This window comes from Pipistrellus hanaki, assembly GCF_964339955.1.
Source record: "Pipistrellus hanaki genome assembly, chromosome: 3".
Classification (NCBI taxonomy): Eukaryota; Metazoa; Chordata; class Mammalia; order Chiroptera; family Vespertilionidae; genus Pipistrellus; species Pipistrellus hanaki.
Window position 1 is genome coordinate 180,451,379 of NC_140505.1, and position 23,282 is coordinate 180,474,660.

Sequence of the window (23,282 nt, forward strand, 5' to 3'; positions counted from 1 at the left end):
TTTAAGGCACATGTGTCAAACACAAGGCCCGCGGGCCAAATCCAGCCCGCCAGGCCTTGCAATGTGGCCCGCACCGCGCTGTCATCACTGCACTCCGCTGTCAGTTTATGACATTGTCAGTTTATGACTGTTCAGTAAACCATTCGGCCCGCGATTTAGGCTGGATTTTAGATTTTGGCCCCTTCTCTGATTGCGTTCGACACCCCTATTTTAAGGTGTCAAGCTTAAGGTGTTAAGCTTTGGCGTGACTGTTATGCAGCAACAGAATACTAATACACTCTCCGACACGGATCACTGACTACAAGCTGCTTTACATTTTGCTGGAATGGGAGGAAACTATCAGAGCCTGGGCCCTACCTAAGGCTTCTCACAGCAGGTGACGCAGGAGCTGGGCACCACGCAGGACACGGGGTAAGAACCCGGCACACCTGGGCCTTGGGGGCAGCGAGGTGCTTTATCCTCTGCAGCACCCGCTTCCGGGTTATCATTCCCCAGGACCACGTGGAGGGAGTCAGCACGGCCACGGCGGGGGCGGGGCCGCGACGGCTGCGCCCGGCGGTGGCAGTCCCGGCGGCTGCGCGGTGGGCTCCTCGCGCTCCCAGGTGGCGCAGCGGAGCGCCGAGCCATCGATCGCCAGTTCCCCGCGCCGCCTTTCTCGCGCCGCCATCAGCCGCCGCTCGCGGGGTGGCCTGCAGGGGGCGCCCTCCAGAGAAGGGCCGAGCGTCCCGCCGCAGAGTCCAGCGAGCTGCGCGGTGTCTCCCCGTTACACCTCTGCACCTCTCGCCCGCCCAGCTCCGGTAGTCGCCGCTCGGGAGTCGCGGCCGCTTGAGGCAGAAGCTGTCGGGCCACGCCGTCGTTGTCACCGTTTCCGCCTCTGGGTACCTCAGGCCCCGCCGCCGCCATGAAGCTGCGAGTGCGGCTTCAGAAGCGGACCTGGCCCCTGGAGATGCCGGAAGAGGAGCCGACGTTGGGGCAACTGCGTGCGCACCTGAGCCAGGCCCTGCTGCCCACCTGGGGGTACAGGTAGGCGGCCGGGGGGCTGCGGGGGGCGTGGCGGGCGGCGCGGGCCCGGCGTCACGTGACGCGGGCGGTGAGCGGGCCCCGCCGCCGCCGCCGCCGGACCGGGTCGCGCGCAGCCCGCCGGGGAGCGGGCGTTGGGTCCCGGCTCGGAGGCCATGGCCGGGCGTCCAGGGGGATCCGTCCCCTTCGAGGGTGAGCTGTCAGCTTCCGTTTTCGTGGTTCAGGATCCCGGGGACAGGCCGGCGCGCGGAATCCTCCCGCCCTTGCAAACGTCAAGTTGGAAACGACGGACTTGGCTTGGGTTAACATTGATCAGGCTCCCAGGGGTGTAACTTCACCCTCTCCAGCTGCCGGGGTTTTTCCGTGAAAAAGTTTGGAAAGTACTAGAAGGACTTAGCAGCCGGCCCCGCCTCCGAGGCCACCTGCAGCTTGTTTGGCTGCAGGGAGGCTGCAATAATCCTAAGGCTTCATTGAGAGTTTATACAGGCGGTCGCCGCAGTGAGCGTCCTGCAAAGTTGTTTTAAAATTGATTTTGGAGGCAGAAAAACAACGATTTGTTGTTACACGTATTTGTGCATTCATTGGTTGATGCTTGCATGTGTTCTGACCCTGGGATTGAACCTGCGACCTTGGCCTTTGGGGAGGACGCTCTAACCAACCGAGCTACCCGGCCAGGGCCCGCTACGAAGTTTTGCAAAGCGCAGCGTGTCCCAGTGTTTCAAATCATCTTATTTCCCTGAGCGAGATGTTGCTTTTTTCTAAAATTTTAGGCCCTAGGATGATTTTGGAGGCTTCCCGTTGGGGGCAGTGACGCGGAGAAGTAAAGGATCAAAGTCTTATTTGTGGGGCTGCGGATGAGGCTGCTTTGTTTGTACTGAGGGTATCTTTTGGGGACAGTAATCCGGGAATAGAGGGACAAAAGGATAATGCTCTTTAAACTTAGAATTTTGTGCTAAGAAAAAAAAATGTTTTCTGGGGCTTTTCAGATAAATTAATTCTTTTTTTAAAAAAATATATATTTTATTGAGTTTTTACAGAGAGGAAGAGAGAGGGATAGAGAGTTAGAAACATCGATCAGCTGCCTCTTGCACGCCCCCTACTGGGGATGTGCCCGCAACCAAGGTACATGCCCTTGACCGGAATGGAACCTGGGACCTTACAGTCCGCAGACCGACGCTCTATCCACTGAGCCAAACTGGTTTTGGCGAATTAATTCTTTAAGAGAAAACCTTTCTTTTCATTAAGTGGCTTCCTTTACAAGACTTTTACAAACTTCCATTTAATTTTGGGGAATTCAGAAAAATGAGACCATATTATGAACTACTCACCCTTCCATTTTTCAGGTTAAAAGTAAACCTGATTTTTTTCTAAATTAAGACAAAAATAGAAAAAGAGGTATTGACATAACCCCCTATAAACATATTAAAGTGACATGACTATTGTAATTTCTTGGTGCTAAACCTAAGAGATTTGCATGCTGACTTCATTACCCCACCACAGATTTTCAAAATTAATTTCTCTCTTTTTAAGGTATTTTCATGTGTGTATTATTACTATTATCTTTTTAATTAGGAGGGGCAGTCTTAAACGGATGTGCAATCCAGCATGACTCCCTGTTTACCAAGAGCCCAAGTTAGTTTCTCTTTCAGGTTTGTTTTCATAGTAGAGGCTGGTTAACTGGAAGGACTGTAGCTTCTGGACTTGTGTTCTTTTTAAAATAGGCAGTTTTAAAATGTGTCCATATGACATTATTATTTTTTTTAAATGTCTTTGCTGAGTGAGTGGATCTGGAGTTGCCATAAAATATTTTTAAAAGGCCTGAAGTTTCTAGGATGCAATTTCCTGATGAGCTTAAAAGGTCGTCAGGAGTACTTTCTAAAACTTCAGTAATTTCTCAACCAAAGACATGCTGATTGGTATTTACACGTGAAAGGGAAAACAATGAATTACTTCAAGCACTTTTGAAAATGCAGCATTGTGAGGAAGCATAAACAGCATGATTTTTCAAAGGACTTCATCCTTTGATTTCAAGAAGTTTATGAAGTCAGCGTTGCTGTGTGTAGATGTCTTATAAAATATTGTACAATTGTTCATTATTGCTTTCCATTACATGGTGAAATGATGGTTATTCTTTCAGGTCAGATACTCTGATACAGAAAGTATCGGGGGGGGGGGGAGTTATTTGCTTTAGGAAAATTTGAGCTCTTAGCGTATTTATCAGTGAATTTTTGGATTTGTGCTGTCTTCCCTGTAAAGATATCATAGCTGGTCATCAGTAAGAAGAGAACTTGTACTTATAATAGGAGAAATGGTTTTGTATTCAGTCACCTACGTACACTCATCCAACTTTTTGTGATTACGAATACTCATTTAGGATGTGGGGTTAGTATTTTTTATTTATTTAAATAAATCTTTATTGTTCATATTATTACAAAAGATCCTCATTGGGGTTAGTATTTTGGAACCAACATAAGCTAACTGTCCTGTAAGGGCATCGAATGGGTAGCCTGATTTCAGTCCCATCCAATACTTTATTTGCCAAGTTCTGCAGGTACTGTTTCGAACTAGACAGACATGACACCTGATCTTAAGAAACTTAACTTCTAATGTAGGGGTTTGGGAAGAGAGACCACATATAAATAAGAGAGACCACATATATTTTCAAATGGTGGAGTTACAATAAAAATAAACATGAGAATGAAATAAAGTGATGGAGACTGGTGGAAATGCCGCATCTCTGAAGAGGGGACTTGAGTTGAGACCTGAATGATGGAAGTCAGTTGAAGGGCTGGAATAGCAGATGCAGAGGCCCAAAGGCTGCAGGGAAGTTGATTTGTTTTGAGGACAGACACAAAGCTCACGTGAATAGAGAACAGTCAGGGAGAGGAAGGACGGCACAAGGTGGGTGAGGTAGAGAAGCAGGTCGGGGTTAACTCTTGGGCTTGGAGGCCATGTTAAGGACTCTGTTCCAAGTTCAATAGAAACCATTGGAGGATTTTCAGCAGAGGAATGCTATGGTGTAATTTACATTTTGAATCCCAGTTGCTGTCACTCTTAAGACATTGTTTTATGTAACACTAAAGGGAAAAAAAAATGCTGTCAGGCTGTGATATGTCATAGATTTTAAGAAGCATCCTTATTTCAAAGACCAAAATATAAAAAAGTATGTGTCTTAGAATTAATGAAACATGAATTAATGATAGAGAATTACTGTACCCTATCCCACAGGCTAGAATTTTGCCATTTAGAAATCTATAACCTAGGCATTTGGTGATAAGCATGAATAATTTGGTTGTTTTTTTCTAACTTGGGCTTCCTTCTTATTTTTCTTTTGTTTTCATTATTTAGTTTGTCTGGGGTCATACCATGTACCTTGTATTTGTACCACATATATTGTTGAGGATAATGGTAATAGGTAGGTAGCTCTTACCATCCTTATCCATCTTTCTTGGCAGTTCTGATACCCGGTTTGCAATTACATTGAACAACAAGGATGCCCTCACTGGAGATGAAGAGACCTTGGCTTCATATGGGATTGTTTCTGGGGACTTGATATGTTTGGTTCTTGAAGATGCCATTCCAGCACCTAACTTGCCTTCATCCACAGTTTCAGAGCATTCCTCACTCCAGAATAAAGACCAACCCTCTTTGGCCACCCCCTCCAGTCAGTCCAGCACACAGGATGAACAAGGAGAGGCAGCCCAATCCGATGTCTGGAATGAAGACAGTATGGTGGGTATTAATATTCAGACAGAAAATGGGTAGTTGACAAATCATACTTGATTGAATTTTGGGCCAGTTAGGATCATTATCATCAGTAGATTGCAGATTATATTCTTATAGAAAAAATTTTTTGAAACTGCTAAATGCCTAGATCAATATTGGACATTCTTTTTCTTTTTCTTTTTCTTTTCTTTTTTTTTTTTAATTTTTATTTATTTATTAAATTATTATCTGTGTACATATTTTAACATTACCCCCCCCCCCATACATACCCTCCCTTCCCAGAGTTTTGTGTCCATTGGTTGTACTTATATGCATGTATACAATGGACATTCTTTTTTAAAAAAATATATATTTTATTGATTTTTTTACAGAGAAGAAAGGAGAGGGATAGAGAGTTAGAAACATCGATGAGAGAGAAACATCGATCAGCTGCCTCCTGCACACTCCTTATTGGGTTTGTGCCTGCAACCAACGTACATGCCCTTGACTGGAAGGAATCCAACCTGGGACCTCTCAGCCTGCAGGTCAATGCTCTATCCACTGAGCTAAACCGGTTAGGGCAATATTGGGCATTCTGAAGAACCCAGTTTTTACCTATTTATTTTGTTCAGATATTCATTCACCCCTTCAGAAAAATTATCCCTTGGCTTCTATTGCTGCATTTAACCGCTTGTACACCATAAGCGTCTATAGTCGCAAACGGCGGGCCTTTTTTAATTAAATTCAAAATATGTGGCAGTTAACTGGTTAAGCTCATGTTCCCAGCTTTGCTTCTCTGATCTACTCCACTTGTTAAGGCTATATATAGTCCAGTTATTTCAAATGATATGCTGGGCATTTATACCTGTATTTTAAAAAGTATCACCTCAAAAAAACATTGTCACCCCAGATTCTCTATGCCAACGTAAAGTTGAAAATATGTGCACTGCTGAAACTGGTTTGGCTTAGTGGATAGAGCGTCGGCCTGTGGACTGAAAGGTCCCAGGTTCGATTCTGGTCAAGGGCATGTACCTTGGTTGTGCAGGAGGCGGCTGGTCAATGTTTCTCTCTCATCAATGTTTCTGGCTCTCTATCCTTCCCTTCCTCTCTATAAAAAAAACCAATCATACACACACACACACACACACACACACACACACACACACATATATATGATTGTGCACTCATGTTCTTTTCTTCCCAAGTCAGCCGCCCTCTGTGTTTGTCAGTGGTACTGCTGTGTTCCTGAGCTTAAAACCTTGAAGTGATTTTTGACTCCTCATACCCAACCCCTTAACAAGCCCTGTCAGTTTTTCCTTTCCATTTCAGGCCTTCAATGTCTGTTCTTTCTAGGTTCATTTTCTTTCTCCAGCTTTTTGGTTATGTTGTTCCCTTGCTCTTAATTACTGTGTCACAGATATACCCGTGCTTCTATTTTTGAATTGAAAAAGACTACATATCTCTAATTCAACCCTGCCATGGTCCAGAGGAGGAAAATGTCTGTCCCCCTGTGCCAGTTTTTAGGCTTTCTGAAGTTACTCCACATCTTTACAGGGCTGGTTCCTGTTCTTCCCTCTGTAAACTGTCATCTCCTGTCAGTTCAGACAACTTATTTCCCCTCTACCAGCCACCACATTCACGTGTGCACACGGACACACTATCTCAGGGGTCTTCAAACTTTTTAAAGTGGGGGCCAGATCACGGTCCCTCAGAGAGCTGGAGGGCCGGACTATATGAACTACTAATTCCTACTGTAACACCTCGGCTGCGCTCACTGCCCAAAAAACCTGGCGGGCAGGATCAGACTCCTCTGCGGGCCGCATGTGGCCTGCAGGCTGTAGTTTGAAGACCCCTGCACTATCTAATGACTGCTTCGCCCCTTTGCTCTTGCTGCTCATCCAGCCTGTAGTTCACTACCTTTCCTCTCCCTGCCGTCTATGTCTCTGCCCATCCTAAGGCCCTGCCAACCATAATACTTCTCTTTAACTTATCTTTATTATCTCTATTGCCTTAGAAACACCTCATTTTTTTTTTTTTCAAAATATACTTTATTGAATTTTTACAGAGAGGAAGAGAAAGGGATAGAGAGCTAGAAACATCGATGAGAGAGAATCATCGATCAGCTGCCTCTTGCACACCCCCTACTGGGGATGTGCCCGCAACCAAGGTACATGCCTTGACCGGAATCGAACCTGGGACCCTTCAGTCTGCAGGCTGACGCTCTATCCACTGAGCCAAACCAGTTTCAGCAGAAACACCTCATTTTTTATCCTGCCTTTTGTTTCTTGTAAGTCTCAAGTGATCATTTTATTACTTAATTTATTAATAATATATACGTCAGCTTGTTAATGGTTTTGTCTATGTACTTATCTCTTCAACTTAATTTTTTTTTTCGTGGGCCTTAAACATTTATAAGTATTCATTGTGCCTAGCATGTCTTTTAGTATATACAGATACTAAAAAATACTTTTAAACAGTTTGTAAATTGTGAAAAGCATCTATGTTCAGATTTTTAGTAATAGTATCCAGAGAGAATAAGGAAGTTAAAAAAAGCTTTTTTAAAACTTAACGTATTTTTATGTGTGTGTGTGTGTGTGTTTTTTAGAAATTATGTTTGTGTTTTTTGTTTCATAAAAGTAATCTAGGGAATGAGTAAGAATATTCAGTCACATATTTAAATTACATTTCTGAATCATTTTGTTGAGAGACCCCTTCAAAGATTCTGGTAGAAGGGCCGATTCCCTTCTGTGTACTATTAAAATTGTCCAGTAAAATGGAACTTTTCATAATATATGTAATAGTTACTTTACTAGTTTTCTTTTGGAAAATTTTGAGAAATTAATATTACCTCAAGTTAGTAATTTAAGTTCCAAAAGCATGCTGTTTTGTGCTCTAAGACTTATACAGGGCAACGGTAAAACCTTCGTGTGGAAACAGCTTAAAATCTCATAAATAATGCATTAAGTACTTGAAACAGTAGGGCCTGCTAATTAAATGTAGGATGGAGCATTAGAAAATGAAAATAGGAAAATTTTACTCTTACAGTTAAGTGTAAATTAATTTTCTTAGATGCTGTTATATTTGGGAACTCATCTAGTACCTGTTGATTCTTTAATGGGAAACAAATAAGTGGGTATCAGACCCTAATATTAGGTAGAAGCTGCATTTTAGTCACTTGTTCCAGTCATTTGTAAATGACATATGATAAATGATCTGGTCAGAGAGGTGGTGCTGAACATTTTTTTCTCTTCCCCATGCATGAAGAATAAGATAAATACTCATATCATATCAGAATGGCTCAGTGAATGCCAGTGGTTCTCATGGAGTGGGAGTAAGGTTTGATAAGCTCACCAGGGGATTCTGATATCTTCCTCTTATGTCATTATCAGTTTAGGGCAACCCTTTTTAATATTTTTTTCACATATATTCTCCCATGCAACTGTCAGTAAGTAGTAAATGGCCAAAAGTTAGGCATAATCCTATATAGTAAAGAGCTAACATTCTAATTAGACTGGACAGCAGAATGACCATCCGGATGACCTTCCAAACGACCTTCTGGACAAAGCCAGGGCTGTGAGGGCTAGCTAAGACTGCGAGGGCCAAGCCCCTTGCATGAATTTTGTGCATCAGGCCTCAAATAGATAGATAAGAAGCAAAGAACCTGTACACTTTATAATTTAGTGAGGTGTTCAGTGGTTTTAATAAGTAATTTCTGTTTGTTCAAAATCTGATAGAACCTCCTTTGTTAGGTAGAGTGAATTGTCTTTGCCCTCTAGGTTTTAACAAGTGAATTTGGATGTTTTCCATAAGCCATCAGGGATTTTAGAATAACCTCACACTCCTTGACATTCTCCTACCCTTAGACTCATAGTAGATAATTTTAATTTCCTCTGTCCCCTTTTTAATGGAAATATGAACCGAGAAAGAAGAAACATGTGCTTTGCATTAGGAGTTGAGCACATGCCTAGAAAACCAACTTTGTGAGCAAAGTTAATTTAGGTAATGTAGTTCTATTGAAGCAGCATGTTATGTTCAAAAGCTGTGAACTTGGAATCTGGTGAGCTTGTTCACTTCAAAGTTTTATTAGTTGGTAACCTTGATTGTTATTTAATCTGAGTCACAATTACAGCCTGTATAAAAAGGTGACATCATTTGTTATGCCTATTTTGTAGCATTTTTGCATGTTGCAAATGAGAAAACACTGAAAACAAAAACTGAATTGTAAGACGTCCTTCATCATTTACTGAGTGTCTACTATGTGTTAGGTATTGTACGGGGGTTACACAAATAGATGACATGTAGTTTGTTCATTTCCAAGTTGGCGGGCCTGGTAGGATGTAGATGAGTAATTAGAAGACTTCAGTACTGTGTGATGAAGTGGAGTAATGAAGCCTTTGCAAAGCAGAGGGGAGTCGGTGTCACTTGTGTAGAAGAGGTGGAGACTGCTGGAGTGGGGAGGAAGGGACTGGCAGAAAGTGAACTTATTACAGAGTCAGGGATCGGGTGACGGAAGGCCTTGTATGCTAAGGCGTTGCGGAGTTTGGACTTTATGTTGTAGGCCTGCATTTCTCAGCATGTCCTCTGAAAAACTTGTCTCAGGAGATTGCTGGTGTAAGTAAGTGTTAACAGGATGCTGAGCGTTGAGGAAGAAAGATGGCCTTTCTTGGCTATGCGCTCATTATTATTGGACTTCTCAGAGCTTTGTAACGCCACAGCATACTTCGTGTATATGGAGGGTAAGGTTAGGTGGCAATAGCATGTAGCATTTTCCAACTTATTGTCAACCTTTTTTCCTAAGAACATCTAGGGTCACATTTCAAGGCACAATTTAGAGAAATGCTGCTGTCTAAATTGGGGAAATATTGGCAAGGTTTAAGTTGGGACATAGGACATAATTGGAGTCTTAATTGTCAGAAAACTGGCAGTAGTGGGTAGAATGTATGGAAGATAAAAAGTGGAGTCAGGGATCCTGGGAGGCTGTTGCTGGAGATAAATGAGTGTTGGAGTAGGAAGGGGCAGATTTTAGAGATAGATAAGGTGGAACTTTGAAGTATGAAAACTAGGAAGATTTCCAGGTTAATGGAGATAAGGAATTCAGGGTGGAGGAATAGATTGCAGGCTCATTTATGTAGGAGGGCTTGCTTTAACGTGTCCCATTTCTGAACCCAATAATGTGCTTTGACTTTGAGCACTAATCTCAGTTCACTTTTGGATACAAAATATCATGTATAAAAGTCTGTTTAATGAATTCATTGTTTGTTATCCTTTTCAGCCAGGGCCTAGTCAAAATGTTGAAGCTGAGTCAATTGAAGATATTGTGGATATGGACACAGGTTTCTACCCCTCGGAACCAATGCTCTGCAGTGAATCAGAGGACGGGCAAGTGCCCCATTCATTGGAGACCCTGTATCAGTCCGCTGACTGTTCTAGTCCCAGTGATGCCTTGATAGTGTGCATTCACCTTCTCATGCTGGAGTCGGGTTACATACCTCAGGTAAGATGACAAGAGAAGACAAGCATCTTGGTAGGGTTTATGTTTCCTTTTAGGAAAGGAGGTGTATCAGTGATATCCCTACAATGTTGTGTGTTCTAGTTTTCTTTACTAAATGTGGTTGGATATTCAATGTAATGTGCTGAACACAGTGATAGGCATACAGTAGGCAAGCAGTGAATATTTTCTTCCTTCTTTTCTTTTTTTCTCCTTCATTTGTTTTATCAGTTTTTAATTAATATTATAAGAGTGATGGCAACTCTGGTTAAAAAAAGACGAGATTATGTATGATAATATGTAGATGAAATGTGGTCAGTGAGTGTGGACTGAGTGTAACTAGATGGATGATGACACACTAGGTTTTTTATGTTAACTGCTCTATGAATTGCCAGTTCACTTAGTAAGATTTAGTTAGGAAGAGGACATTGTTCTTATGCTGTAGTTCATTCATTCATTCTCCATTGTCAGGTGCAGTGCTTTGTCTCTGCTCCCAGGTTGCTTATAATCCAAGAGTAAGAGAGAGAAGTATACAAAATACTGTACTGTATTGGTTAATTCTAGGAGAGACTCAGCCATAGATAGGATGCCAGAGGTTCACAGAGAACATTTAGAGTAGAGTTTCTTAAACTTTAATGTGCACAGAATACCTGAGGATCTTATTAAAATGCAGATTCTAATTTAATAAGTAAGGTGGAGCCTGAGATTCTGCATACTCCCACACAATAGCGATGTCACAGCTGGTGTTATTATGAGTAACAGAGTAATTCAGTGATCACTGAACACCTGTACCATGCCATGCACTGAGCCAGGAGTCAGGGTATAACGATAGCCCTCTTCAGGAGTCCACAAGTGTGACAGATAAATAAAATGAAAATTATAATATATTATGATAAATAATAGAGAAGTACATAATAGAAATATGAACAGAATGTTAGTGGATAAAAAAGAGAATGACAAATATGATTTTTTTTGTTCTTGTTATCCTCACCCAAGGATATGTTTTTATTGATTTTAGAGAGGAAGGGGGAGAGAGAGAGAAAAACACTGATGTGAGAGAGAACTGTCAATTGGTTGCCTCCCACACTTGCCCCAACCAGCAGCCTAGTTATGTACTGTGATTGGGAATCAGACCCCACAACCTTTTGGTGTTTGGGACGATGCTGCCACCAAGTGAACCATAGCCAGGGCAGGATTTTTAAATTTTTTTTATTGGGGTGACATTGTTTAATAGGGTTATATAGGTTTCAAGTGCACATTACTGTGTATTGCAGTGTGTGCCCACCACCCAAAGTCAGTCATCTTCCATCACCATATATTTGGCCCCCTTTACTCTCTACCCTCCTCCACTCCTTCCGTCTGGTAGCCACCATACTGTTATCTGTCTGTGTGTCTATGAGTTTCAGTTTTATATCCCACATATGAGTGAAGTCATGTAATTCTTAGCCTTTTCTGACTGGCTTCGATTAGCATGTATGTGTATGTATGTATGTACACACATACATGCTATATATATGTATACACACACATATATTTATATATTTGTGTTTTTTTTTCTTTTAAAAAGCCTTACCAAAGAAAGTGATATTTGAGTTGGGGTCTTGAATTGGTAGGCAGAGAAGTGAGTCTTTGAAGGGAGAAATTAACTCCCATCTTCTGATGCTATTTTATCTATTTGAATAAAAATTTTGATGGAGGATAATATATTGAAAATTTTTTTCTATCAAAATTTTATTCATAGCAGTGTTAATGATTTGACAAATTTTATTAAGGGGATTGTAAGGAATGCTTATTTCTAGACAAGTTAGGGACTTCCTGGATGTTTAATCCTTTTGAGAGTAATACATTTCTTTGTTTCCCTTTAATTTCCTTCCCCAGGGGACTGAAACCAAAGCTATTTCCATGCCAGAGAACTGGAAGTCGGGAGGCGTGTATAAGCTGCAGTACATGCATCCTCTCTGCGAGGGCGGCTCTGCTGCTCTCACCTGTGTGCCTTTGGGAAACCTGGTCGTCATAAATGGTAATTGGATGGCATAGCTGCAGTCATTAGTTTACGAATACTCATGTTTCTCTCCAAATGGGTTATGGCTAGCTCACTGTCTGGCCATTATGGTATAGTTATGAGTCTTTTTTCAACTTTGTTTAATCCCTGTACCACTGATAACATGAGTCTGAAAGATTACAGAATTATGGGTTGGCCCTACCAGTGTGGCATCAACCTATGAACCAGGAAGGCAGGGTTCAGTCTCCAGTGTGGGGCATGTAGGAGACAGCTAATCAGTGATTCTCTCATCATTGATGTTTCTCTCTCTCTCTCCCTCTCCATTCCTCTCTGAAATCAATAAAAATATATTTTTATAAAAAAAATAGAATTACAGGTTAATGTTTTGGCTAGCAGCCTTCATTCTTTGAGTAGTCCTACTCTTTTTCTGTTTTAACCTTATAATTTATTTTTTGCTCCAGTGGGAGTTGTTATAATAGGAGTGAGATGAACTTTTTGAAGAATATATGTTTCTTTATGTCTATAAATGGCTTTTTAAAAAAATTTTATTTTTTAAAATTTTTTTAAATCAAGATCTTGAACTAGAGATCGTAAGAGGTGAGATTGAGCTGGGTCCCTTTGTATTCAGTTTGGCACCACTGAACAATATATAAATGCCCACAAATACTAAGGGTTCTGAGGCTTTAGTCTGTGTGTGTTTTCTCCCCTACCCCTGAGAAAGTCACTCTTAATAGTTTCTTTCCTACTTGTCTTCAGTATTAAGAAAATTTCACTGGGATAGCAGTACCTCCCATTTTTAAATTTCATTTTAGCTCAGATGCCACCTACATGTCCATACCAACTACCAGTGGTATTTGGAACAGTCTCATAATCACACATTGTGGAGATCCATTTGAGTGGTTAGACTCTTCATTTTTGTTGCATTTTGATTTTTGAGGTTTATCCTTTTAAGAATAATATTGGAATGACTGCATTTTTCATTTTTCAGCACAGCTCACCTTTGTATACAAAGGCAGCAGGCACTTTGGTATGTCTTAGCTCAGTGATTTTCAACATGTTCTGCAGCTACTATTAGTTTCTGCTGAGACGGAAGCAAGAGGAGGCTTAGTAGAACTATCTCCACTTAAATCTTGAGCAGCAACATGTTTGTCTATTTCATTTCGTGGGTTCTCTACAAGAATAAAAAATTTTTTTTTTTCTGCTGAAAGACAGTTCTAGGTGCCCTCTTGTGTAATTCCTGCTATTTTCTTTTTACTGTATTCTTCAAAATGTTACTTAAAAGTCTCAAAATTTCAGCTTGAACAGCTTTGGTGGTATTCCACATTTGTCTGGACGTGACTATCTGATGGCACGAGGACCTAGCAATGCCTTTTCAACAGTTCATCACAATTACAAATGTAACTTTTAGTTGGGTGTTCCATCCAGATCAGCAGTTTCTGCCCCCATTTAATCATAACTTGTAAGGTGGAAGTTACCAAATGGTAAATATGAGGTTGTAATTTTTGCCTCAGTTTCTTACTAAAACACTTTAACAACATCTGCATAATAACCTCTATTTACTAGTTTCAAGATACTTAAAAGAGAATAGCTGTTAAATGTCTAATGATTTCTTAGTTTCCAATATTTCGTTTACTTGCCATTCTTGGCAAATCACCTGCTTGCAGACTTGCATGGCAGACAGCCATTCCAGGCTTGATTCTTTAAAAGGAGTAGTGTGTCCTTAAATCTCTCCTTCCTATTCGGTGCACATGTGCATAAGCACATCACTGGCTCTTTCATAGAATGAGATGAAGTATGCCTTTGTGTATGTGAATGAAATTGAACTCTCTGGTGATGTCAAAAATATTGGTCTTTTGGGTCTAGAGAGAGGATTCATTTAACAAACAAGGGAAGACTCATTTCCAAGGGTTAAATAAAAAATAAATGGAGTTTTGGTGACACTGGTAGGAATAATGATTTTATTGTGTTTAACTGTCTTCTGTTAACCTTGTTGCATATCTTCTAGTTACTAATGAGCTGCTATTGGTAATACTTTTTATATAGGTATTATATAAAGGTGCTTACTGTACTTTTTAAAGGGTGTTTTAGAGTGATTTTTAATTCATGCGATGGCATGTTTATACTTTGGGCTTTGCTGTGAGGGAAGGATATAAGCATAGAGCAGTTTGTTTTGTATAATGTGTCCTTTGTATATTGGGAGCAAGGAATACAGTCTCATACTGGAAAATGAAGGCAATTGATGAAGTGACAAACTTTGATCTTTCTTTTGCTTATTTACAGCTACACTAAAAATCAACAGCGAGATTAAAAGTGTGAAAAGATTGCAGCTGCTGCCAGAATCTTTTATTTGCAAAGAGGAAGTAGGTAATGTAACCCGTGATTTAACTTTTGGGTTGAAGTTTTGAGAGCTTCACTTTTAAAAACCTGAAAGGTAATGTTCAAAAGATTGAAAGTTTCTGAATGAGATTAAAGCAAATTCAAGACCCTGGTGTAGAGTTTCTGTTTCCTGTTATTCTTAGGGTCTTGGAATGCTGGGTTATGTTTACATTGCCATTATGTAAAGACACTAGCATGTAATTTTTTGCACACTATTGATGCTTCAAAATTTCTGAATTAATCTTTGTGGATTTTTCTGACATTGTGGTTAGCCAGTATGGAAAACAGAGGATCTATGTTTTGTGGGAACCATATAATGGAATTTCATTATTGAAGATACTTGCTTAAACATATATAAATTTGGTTGCTTTTTTGATGTAGATTGAACCTTTGCCAGAAGTTTGCATTCTACACATGGTTTCATTTATATTCCATAAAATTATTAGTAGATGCAAAGAAATTAAGTTTTCCTTTTTATTTTTTTGATTTAAGTCAAAGGATGAGATGTGGGTAAGTGGTTGAAGGATAAGAGATGGAGTAGAGAGGGAAGTATCAGCGTTAAGTACTGTTTTGTGCCTTTACAGATGTTATTCCATTTCATCCTCATAGTAAACTGGAGGGTTTAAAATCCAGATGGAGAGTAGTGTGGTATAGGGGGAGATGACATTTAAAGCAGTGTCTTTTAAGGGAAGACCACGTAGATCTAGATCTTTGCTCTGAAGGCCTAACTCAGTCTTGTTAGTTTCCAGGGAAGATCAAACCTGGAGAGACTGATGAATATGAACTAAAACTGATAGAGAAAGCAGACATCAGAATACAGTTGACCATGGGAAAGCGAGTTAGGGTGCTGATCCCCCGTGTAGTCAAAAATCCACACATAACTTTTGACTTCCCTAAAACTCAACTACTGTCGAACTTTGGTATCCAAGGGGGATTAGTTCCAAGACTCCCTACAGATACCAAACCCATTGATGCTCAAGTCCCTTTTATAAAACGATGTAGAACAATGCGCACAATTGGCCCTCTGCATCCACGGATTCCCAACTGCGGATGGAAACACTGTTTTCCATTGCTGTTGGTTGAATCTGAGGAAGCAAAACTAGGGCTATAGAGGGCTGATTGTATATTTATTTAAAAAAAAATCTCTGTATCAGCGGGCCCATGCAGTTAAAACCTGTGTTGCTCAAGGGTCAACTGTGCATATTTATAAAGGTCTCTGAACATTTAATGTCACAGTAGAGCAGTGTTTCCTAATCTTTTTCCCTTATCAGTCCCTGGATGAGCCATTTATACATTCCCCCCCTGTCATCCTCCCCCATGAAAATGTAATACCATAGATAACTGTATTTGTATACTGTGACTCTTGGGAGGGGGCACAACCAACCTAATAACTAGGATTTTATTTTTTTTGCCCTCCCAAGAACCAATTTTTGCCCTTTTGGGGGCAATATTGCCCCTGTTGCAAATGCATGAACTAGACTCATTAAATCTCTAAAGATGATCTTGCCATTAGGACCAGAAATTCCTTGGCTACCACACTGTATATTCATTTCTATGCTTTGGGGAGTAGAAATACTCTAACTCTATAGCAGAAGAGGTTATTATGCCCATTTTATAGATCAGGAAATAGGTCTAGAGGAGGTTAAATTACTTCAAGGTCACAGAGCTAATAAATGGTGGAATTTAGGATTAGAATAGATTTGATTCTTATGCCTTTTAAAAAAATTTTTATAGGAATGTAGCTCAAATTCATGTTCTTTATTTGCTTTTTGTTAAAAAGGAAATGAAAGGAAAGAAGAAAAGGAAATGAAAGGGAGGGAAAAGTTAATACAGTTTTATTACAAGTTTATGGAGTATATTAATTGAATATTTTTAATGTAGCACTTTTTATGTTAGCAATATGCTGCTCATTTGACAAGTCATTTAAATAAATGTTTACTGTGGCTTATAATACCCATATATACTAGGTACTGCTATTTATCCTTTTATTCTAAGTCCCTAATTATTTTTATTAGAGATCACTGAAGAAAATTCTTTTATAGAAAATCAGTTTTCATATTAAACCAAATTTATTTTTAAAGTATCTTGAAATTTGATTTAAACTCAAGATTATAATTCATGTAACAAAGTTGTAGAGTTTAGCTGCATATTTTCTTATTCATTATCAACTTATAATGCATGTTTTATTATAGACTAGAGGCTTAGTTCACAAAATTTGTGCACTGGTAACGTCCTTAGTTGTTGCCAGCCAGGGCCTCCCTCCCTTCCTCCGGCCAGCCCTGCCCCCTACTCCTCTGATGAACTCCTGGTTGAGGGGACAATTTGCATACTACACTTTTATCATATAGGATAGTGAGTTGCATACATATGGACTGGGGAGGGAGCAAGCATAATTTTTGATTATCTGCCGATAAATACTAGGCACACTGTGTGTGTAGCTTTACATTTTAACCACACTTACCTGGTGCAGTGTTGATGTCTCCTTTAAATAGGTGAGCAAACAGGTACAGAACAGAAAGTTCAAGGTTATACACTTGGTAAATATATAGCAAAACTGAAGTGGGAACTCTAGGCACAATTTGACAGTGTACATGCTATAATGTACGTGTAAATCACCTGGGATTTTATTAAAATGCAGGTTCTGATTAAGTAGGTCTGTGGTGGGTCCTGAGATTCAAGATGTAGAAACATTTCCCAGGTGATGTCAGTTCAGGTGATCTCTGGACCACACTTTGGTAGCAGTTTAGTGGCTAATACGAGTGCTTTGGATCCCTACTTAGCCTCATGCCCTGCTCTGCCACTTACTCTAAAATCTTGGATGGACTCTCTATATCTTGTCCTGCCTTTAAAGTGGGGATAATAGTATTTATCTCTTAATTAGAGATAAATTGCTGATTCTAAAGAAGGCTTGAAAACTGCTTGACACAGTTGCTGGTACATAGTCATGTTATAAACACTTTTATTCTACTAAATCTAAGCTCCACAAGAGCAGTTCCCCACTGCTTCCCCAGTGCTCAGAGCAGATTGGTAGATATCTTCTGTGTAATAAAAGTGTAATATGCTAATTACACCTGATGTCCTTCCAGACATCCTTCTGGATGATGCCAGGGCTGCGAGGGAAGCCCTGATCCTGGGTGCCAGAGGGAAGCCGGTGCCGACAGTGGGGGAGGAAGGCATGAACTTCGTGCATCAGGCCTCTAGTTCAGTATATCCATGTTTCCCACCAAATAATAGCCTATGAGCTGTATAGATTGGGTACAGCTCAATTCATTTGGTATTATGGGATTTTAGTTTTCAGAGTCACACACTATATACTTCCTAGTGTGCTGGAGATTTTGGTTTATATCTGTTGGAATTACTTGTGAAAATTTATTTACATCTTTGATTTGGTTTGGCTGAAGTAGAGGATGCCATTTCACGTTTTTCCACTTGATTTTCTATTTTAAATATTCTAGGGGAAAATGTAGCCAACATCTACAAAGATCTTCAGAAACTCTCTCGCCTCTTCAAAGACCAGCTGGTGTATCCTCTTCTGGCTTTTACCCGACAAGGTGAGAGATGATAAATGATCACAGGTCAGATGGCTAGAAAGAATAGTAAATTTAAAGTACTGTGCTCATGACTCTTCCCTCTTTTCTCCTTCTAGGGAAATTCTGCTCTGATTTAAGATTAAGCTTAAATGTTAATTACTTAAATGTTACTCACTCCCTCTTTGTAGTTCCATAGCATTTTGTACATGTCTTTATTGTAGCTTTTTATTCAGTGTATAATAATTGTTGATATAATTTCTTTCCACCTAAGGTTGTGAATACTTGAAAGCAGGGAATATGTCTTATTCTCTTTTGTATTCTCATGGTCTAGCACAGGGTCTGGCCCATAATACGTTCAATAACACATAAATAAATAATGTATAGCCTGTAAATTGCATCTAAGTTGTGTGTGTTTTTTTAAACAATATTTATTGGGGCTCTATGCTAGGTACTTGGGATATTTCACATGTGTTTTTACTTAATGTTGACAACTTTGAAGTAGCTTTTATTCTCTTTGTGATGGTGAAACTGAATAATTCAGTGAGGTTTATATTCACTCAAGATACTTGTATAGTCAGCTTTCTCTTACTTGTGTTGTAGTAAAAAATACTTAAAAATCTCAGTGACTTGCCCTGGCCGGTGTTGCTCAGTTAGTTGGAGCATCGTCCTGTACCCCAAAAGGTTCGTAGGCCAACGCTCACCACTGAGCCACACCGTCTGGGCTCTACCTCCCTTTTTTAAGTCTGCTTAATAGTAATTCCTAACACCTGAGTGCTTATTGTGTGCCAAACATTGTTCTAGTAAGCACTCTATATGTATTAATACATTTATTTCCCAACCTAGTGAGGTAGATAATGTTATTAACCCATTTTTCAGAAGAGGAAGTTGAGTTAGGCAGAGTTTAAGTAACTTGTCCAAATGCACACAGCTAATAAGTGGCAGCCAATGAATTATCCGTTTTCTGTAGTTGAATAGAGAATTAAAGAGGCCATTGACTAGTATCTACAAATTGTCAGAATTATTTTCTCTATCAGTATTAAACAGTTTTTGTCTTTCCACTAAAATGGGGAACAAGGAGAGGGCTTTGAGTTAGTAGTATAATAGTAATCTAGTTAACCTGGGGTTAAAAATTGTTGATGTGTGTGCTTGGATAATTGTTACCTCTCTGTAAAGGAATGAGTTGCCAGCCTCTGTTGAATGTGGGGAAAGGGGATGTTCTTTACTCAGGGACATGTGTTCTTTTTCTCCTTTCAGCACTGAACCTGCCAGATGTATTCGGGCTGGTAGTCCTTCCATTGGAGCTGAAACTACGGATCTTCCGGCTTCTGGACATTCGTTCTGTCCTAGCTTTGTCTGCAGTTTGTCGTGATCTTTTTATTACATCAAATGACCAACTTCTGTGGAGGTGTTTATATCTGCGGGACTTTCGAGGTGATTTCCATGATGACATGTTAACAAGAAAGGGTTCTTTCTTACTGAGGTCTTAGTTCTTTATTATTCAGCTTGCCAGAAGTTTTTACTCACTATATAGGTTTCTTTTTTTAGGGTAGCAAATAATCATAACATACAGCCTATAGTAAAGAGATTCTAAGCTTCCTAAACCTTTCCTGAAAACTCTCCTCAAATAGCCACTTAGGCTGAGTAGACTGTCAGGATAGAAAAATGGAAGTGAGACAGGTTCATTCTCTATCAACCATCCTCAGTGTCTGACTTAGAAATCCAGTGCATTTCTAACTACTTCCGTGGTTGTGACCAGAGTACAAGTTGAGAGAGTCTTGCTCTGCTGTGGCAGGCATGTTGCTGGGAAGCTGTATCTCTGCATTGTCACATTTATGGTGACCTGGTCATCATTGCAGCAGGGATGACAGTGGGACTTGGGGCTGGGGAGGATTCTCCGAAATGTCACAGGTTTGCCAGATACAAGGCTGGAAGCCTGAGGGTGGAACTTCTTTCCGGTCACCACCATTTTATTATATATCAGTGTTTTCTTAAACTTTATTTTGACTCTGGGTAGGGGTCATTTTACAAAAAAGAAAGAAAAGTCAACAGCACTTTATAAAATAGGAGTTAACTTCTATTTTAGTTATGTATGTAAATGTAAAAAAATCTTAACACGGTACAGTGTAAAATAAAATAGTTTGAATGATGGTGCTATAAATGATAATGTACCACTCTAGTAAACATGTTTGGGTAAGTTCCCCTGCTTCCTTTTTTTTTTTTTTTTTTTTTTTTTTTAATTAAAAGCATCATGTAGAGTCATTTGGATTGTCAAAAAGTTTTTTTTCTTTAAAATTGTGGAAAGTGCAAATGACATGGTTTTTCCTTCTTGATTCCTGAGGACCTCATTCTTTATTTCTGCTCCTGAATCCAAAATTTAAAATGTTATTTGTCCCTAAAGGCAGGATATGTCATCTCAGAAATCTAAAAAATTATAGTCAAAATGAAAAGACAAAATGGCAACATATATGAAAGATCCAACCAAAGAAAAGCAGGCTATGATAAAAATATCCATGAAAGAAACAGATACATTTTACTTATATTTTTGAGTTCAGGTTTAAAATACAACCAGTCTCTACCTCATTTCCAGATTGTGGTCCACAGCTCATTTGTAAGCTGAGCGGTCATATTTTTTTCATGAATTTCCTTGTAAATACAATGTTATAGGGGTGGAGCTTTTATAACTTTTTTTTCCAGGCCAACGTAATAACTTCTAGGGAACACATTATTGTCTTTTATCCAAACTCTTCACTAAACTTAAAGGAGTTCTTTTCCTCATTTCACAGATTTTAAGAAAGTACACTGAAAATTACTTAGTTGTCATATTTCTTTTTTTTTTTTAAAATATATTTTATTGATTTTTTACAGTGAGGAAAGTAGAGGGATAGAGAATTAGAAACATCGATGAGAGAGAATCATCGAACAGCTGCCTCTTGCACATCCCACACTGTGGATGTGCCCGCAACCAAGGTACATGCCCTTAACCAGAATCGAACCCGGGACCTTTCAGTCCGAAGACCAACGCTCTACCACTGAGCCAAACTGGTTTCGGCTGTTATCATATTTCTGAGAGCTGACTCATTCAGAACATGTTTGGGAGAAGACCTAACCCAATTATGGAATTAAACCTTATCAGCTTGACCTCCGGCAGTGACCATGAGCTGTAATACAGGCGCTCAGAGGTTGTCATGTGGTTTAGTGTGACGTGAGACTTGGGGTCAGCAGCAGCTGACGCACTAGATGGAGTTGAGGGAGACGGTGTAGTGTGGGACAGTCAGCACAGGAGAGAACAGCCGTGTAGCCCTCTGCATCCCTGACGGAGTCACTGCATTGAGCCACGTAGCACAGAACAGTGCAGGCTGCCCTCAGCCATCCAGAGGGGATCTGAGTGAAGTTCAAGAAAGTGTAAATGGTATTGTGTGTGTTAAACCAATGAATCACGATCCTTTTTCTGCTTAATGAGGATGCTTCCATTTCCTAGGACAGAAGCAAACTTGCTGTTTCATGCTGGGTGGATGAAGCATTTTAAACCCTTTTTGTTTTTCCTTTGTAGATGCTACAGTTAGAGTTCCAGACACAGATTGGAAAGAAGTAAGTGTTTGTAAATATCAAAGGCTAATGTTCACAACACAGAAATAACTAGTTATGGGCAGTTTTCACTTTTTTATGATGTAATCTGTTTTCATTAGAAGATTTTTTAGGTGAACTGCTTTGTGCTGGAATAGTGTTGAGCTGTTCAGTTAGCTAGAATAGTACATTAAGAAAAGAATAAGTGATGTTATTTATTGATGTCTACTATAAAAGACATTGCTTAGAATTGAGAAAAACTTGGAAGGACTAGAGAAGAATAAAATTCAATTAAAGTATTCAGATATGTACAAAATATGTTCCGTCCTCTAAAACGGGCATCTATTTTATGTTCCTGTTTAAATTGAGATCTATTAGGGACACAATTTAAGTGAAAAATAGAATTTAGGTGGTGGCCCCTCACTCCCCAACACCTTTATATTTTATGGCATGATATTTTCAACCAATATTTAACTTTGCTGCCTTTAAAAAAGGCTGACTTAAAATTGCATGTTAGCCTGAGCACTCTGAGTTGCAGTCTTGAAAGTACTTGCCACTCAGTTCTCCTCCTCTGGGTTTATTGTTGCTCCAGGTCGGCACAGTGGCTCGGTTGCAGTGTGGTTAAAGACCAGGGCTCATCGGTATTGTATTCAGAGCCACTGGCTTATTCCCTCACAAAGAAATGGTGGAAGTTCGTTTCTGTGCACTGGTTTCTTGGTCTGCTGCGATAGTGTGGGAAAAGGAAGGGACAGATTTGTACACTGAGAGCAAGTTGGAACTCTGGGGAGACATCCCAACCACTTACCGGATCCTGTTCTTGTTTTTCGTCAGTTGTACAAGAAGAAGCACAAACAAAGAAAAGAAGCTCAGAAGGTTCGGCATATGATGTTCCTGCCACCGTCGTCACCCCACCCCAACCCCTTCTATCCCAACCCCTTCCACCCCGGGCCTTTCCCTCCCAGCTCACTCCTTCCTCCAGGGATCATCGGTGGTGAATATGATGAAAGACTAACACTTCCCTATGTTGGGAACCCAATCAATTCACTCATCCCTGGGCCTGCGGCGGCTCCCGGCCCGTTCCCTCCACTCAGACCACGTTTTGATCCCATCGGCCCACTTCCAGGACCTAACCCCATCCTGCCAGGGCGAGGTGGCCCCAATGACAGGTTTCCCTTCAGACCCAGCAGGGGTCGGCCAACTGATAGCCGGCTACCATTCATGTGATGGACTTGCAACCCACTCTGGAGCTTGTTTGGTTTGGTTCCTTAAAACTACAGCTATCATCTTGTTGGGTTGTTGACCTCTAGTGTTTTCCGATTGTGGCTGTGAGGAATGTACTCACACAAGCCTTTCAGTAGATGTATTTAAAGCTCCAGGGGTGGGGTGGCCCAAAGGTTACTTCACGACAAGGTTGGCCTTGGGAATAGTTGGCTGCTGACTTCCCTCTGAACTCCCCTCTAGAATGAAGGTTGTTCATCGATGATGTTCTGTACCAGATTTTTAAAAATTAACTATAAATTGCATGGCAGTCTCGACTTTTATTACAGAAAGATACGTAATAAATATTCAGAACAGCTTTACAACATTACTTGGACAT

General features: G+C 40.2%; 1 protein-coding gene across 2 annotated transcripts; it reads left to right on the top strand.

Annotated features, from left to right (window-relative positions):
- The first annotated feature begins 638 nt into the window (after positions 1-638).
- FBXO7 (F-box protein 7) lies at positions 639-23,208 on the top strand. 2 transcript variants are annotated; one of them, XM_084880172.1, is made up of 9 exons: positions 639-1,023; positions 4,476-4,752; positions 9,998-10,219; positions 12,092-12,233; positions 14,496-14,579; positions 18,047-18,142; positions 19,376-19,552; positions 21,672-21,709; positions 22,517-23,208. In XM_084880172.1, the coding sequence occupies exons 1-9, from the start codon at positions 902-904 to the stop codon at positions 22,907-22,909; spliced, it is 1,551 nt and encodes a 516-aa protein (XP_084736298.1). In that variant the 5' UTR covers positions 639-901; the 3' UTR covers positions 22,910-23,208. The 2 variants fall into 2 exon arrangements, with proteins under 2 accessions (XP_084736298.1, XP_084736299.1); XM_084880173.1 differs by lacking the exon at positions 639-1,023 and adding an exon at positions 1,077-1,212 and having other exon boundaries at positions 4,628-4,752.
- Positions 23,209-23,282: the final 74 nt, after the last annotated feature.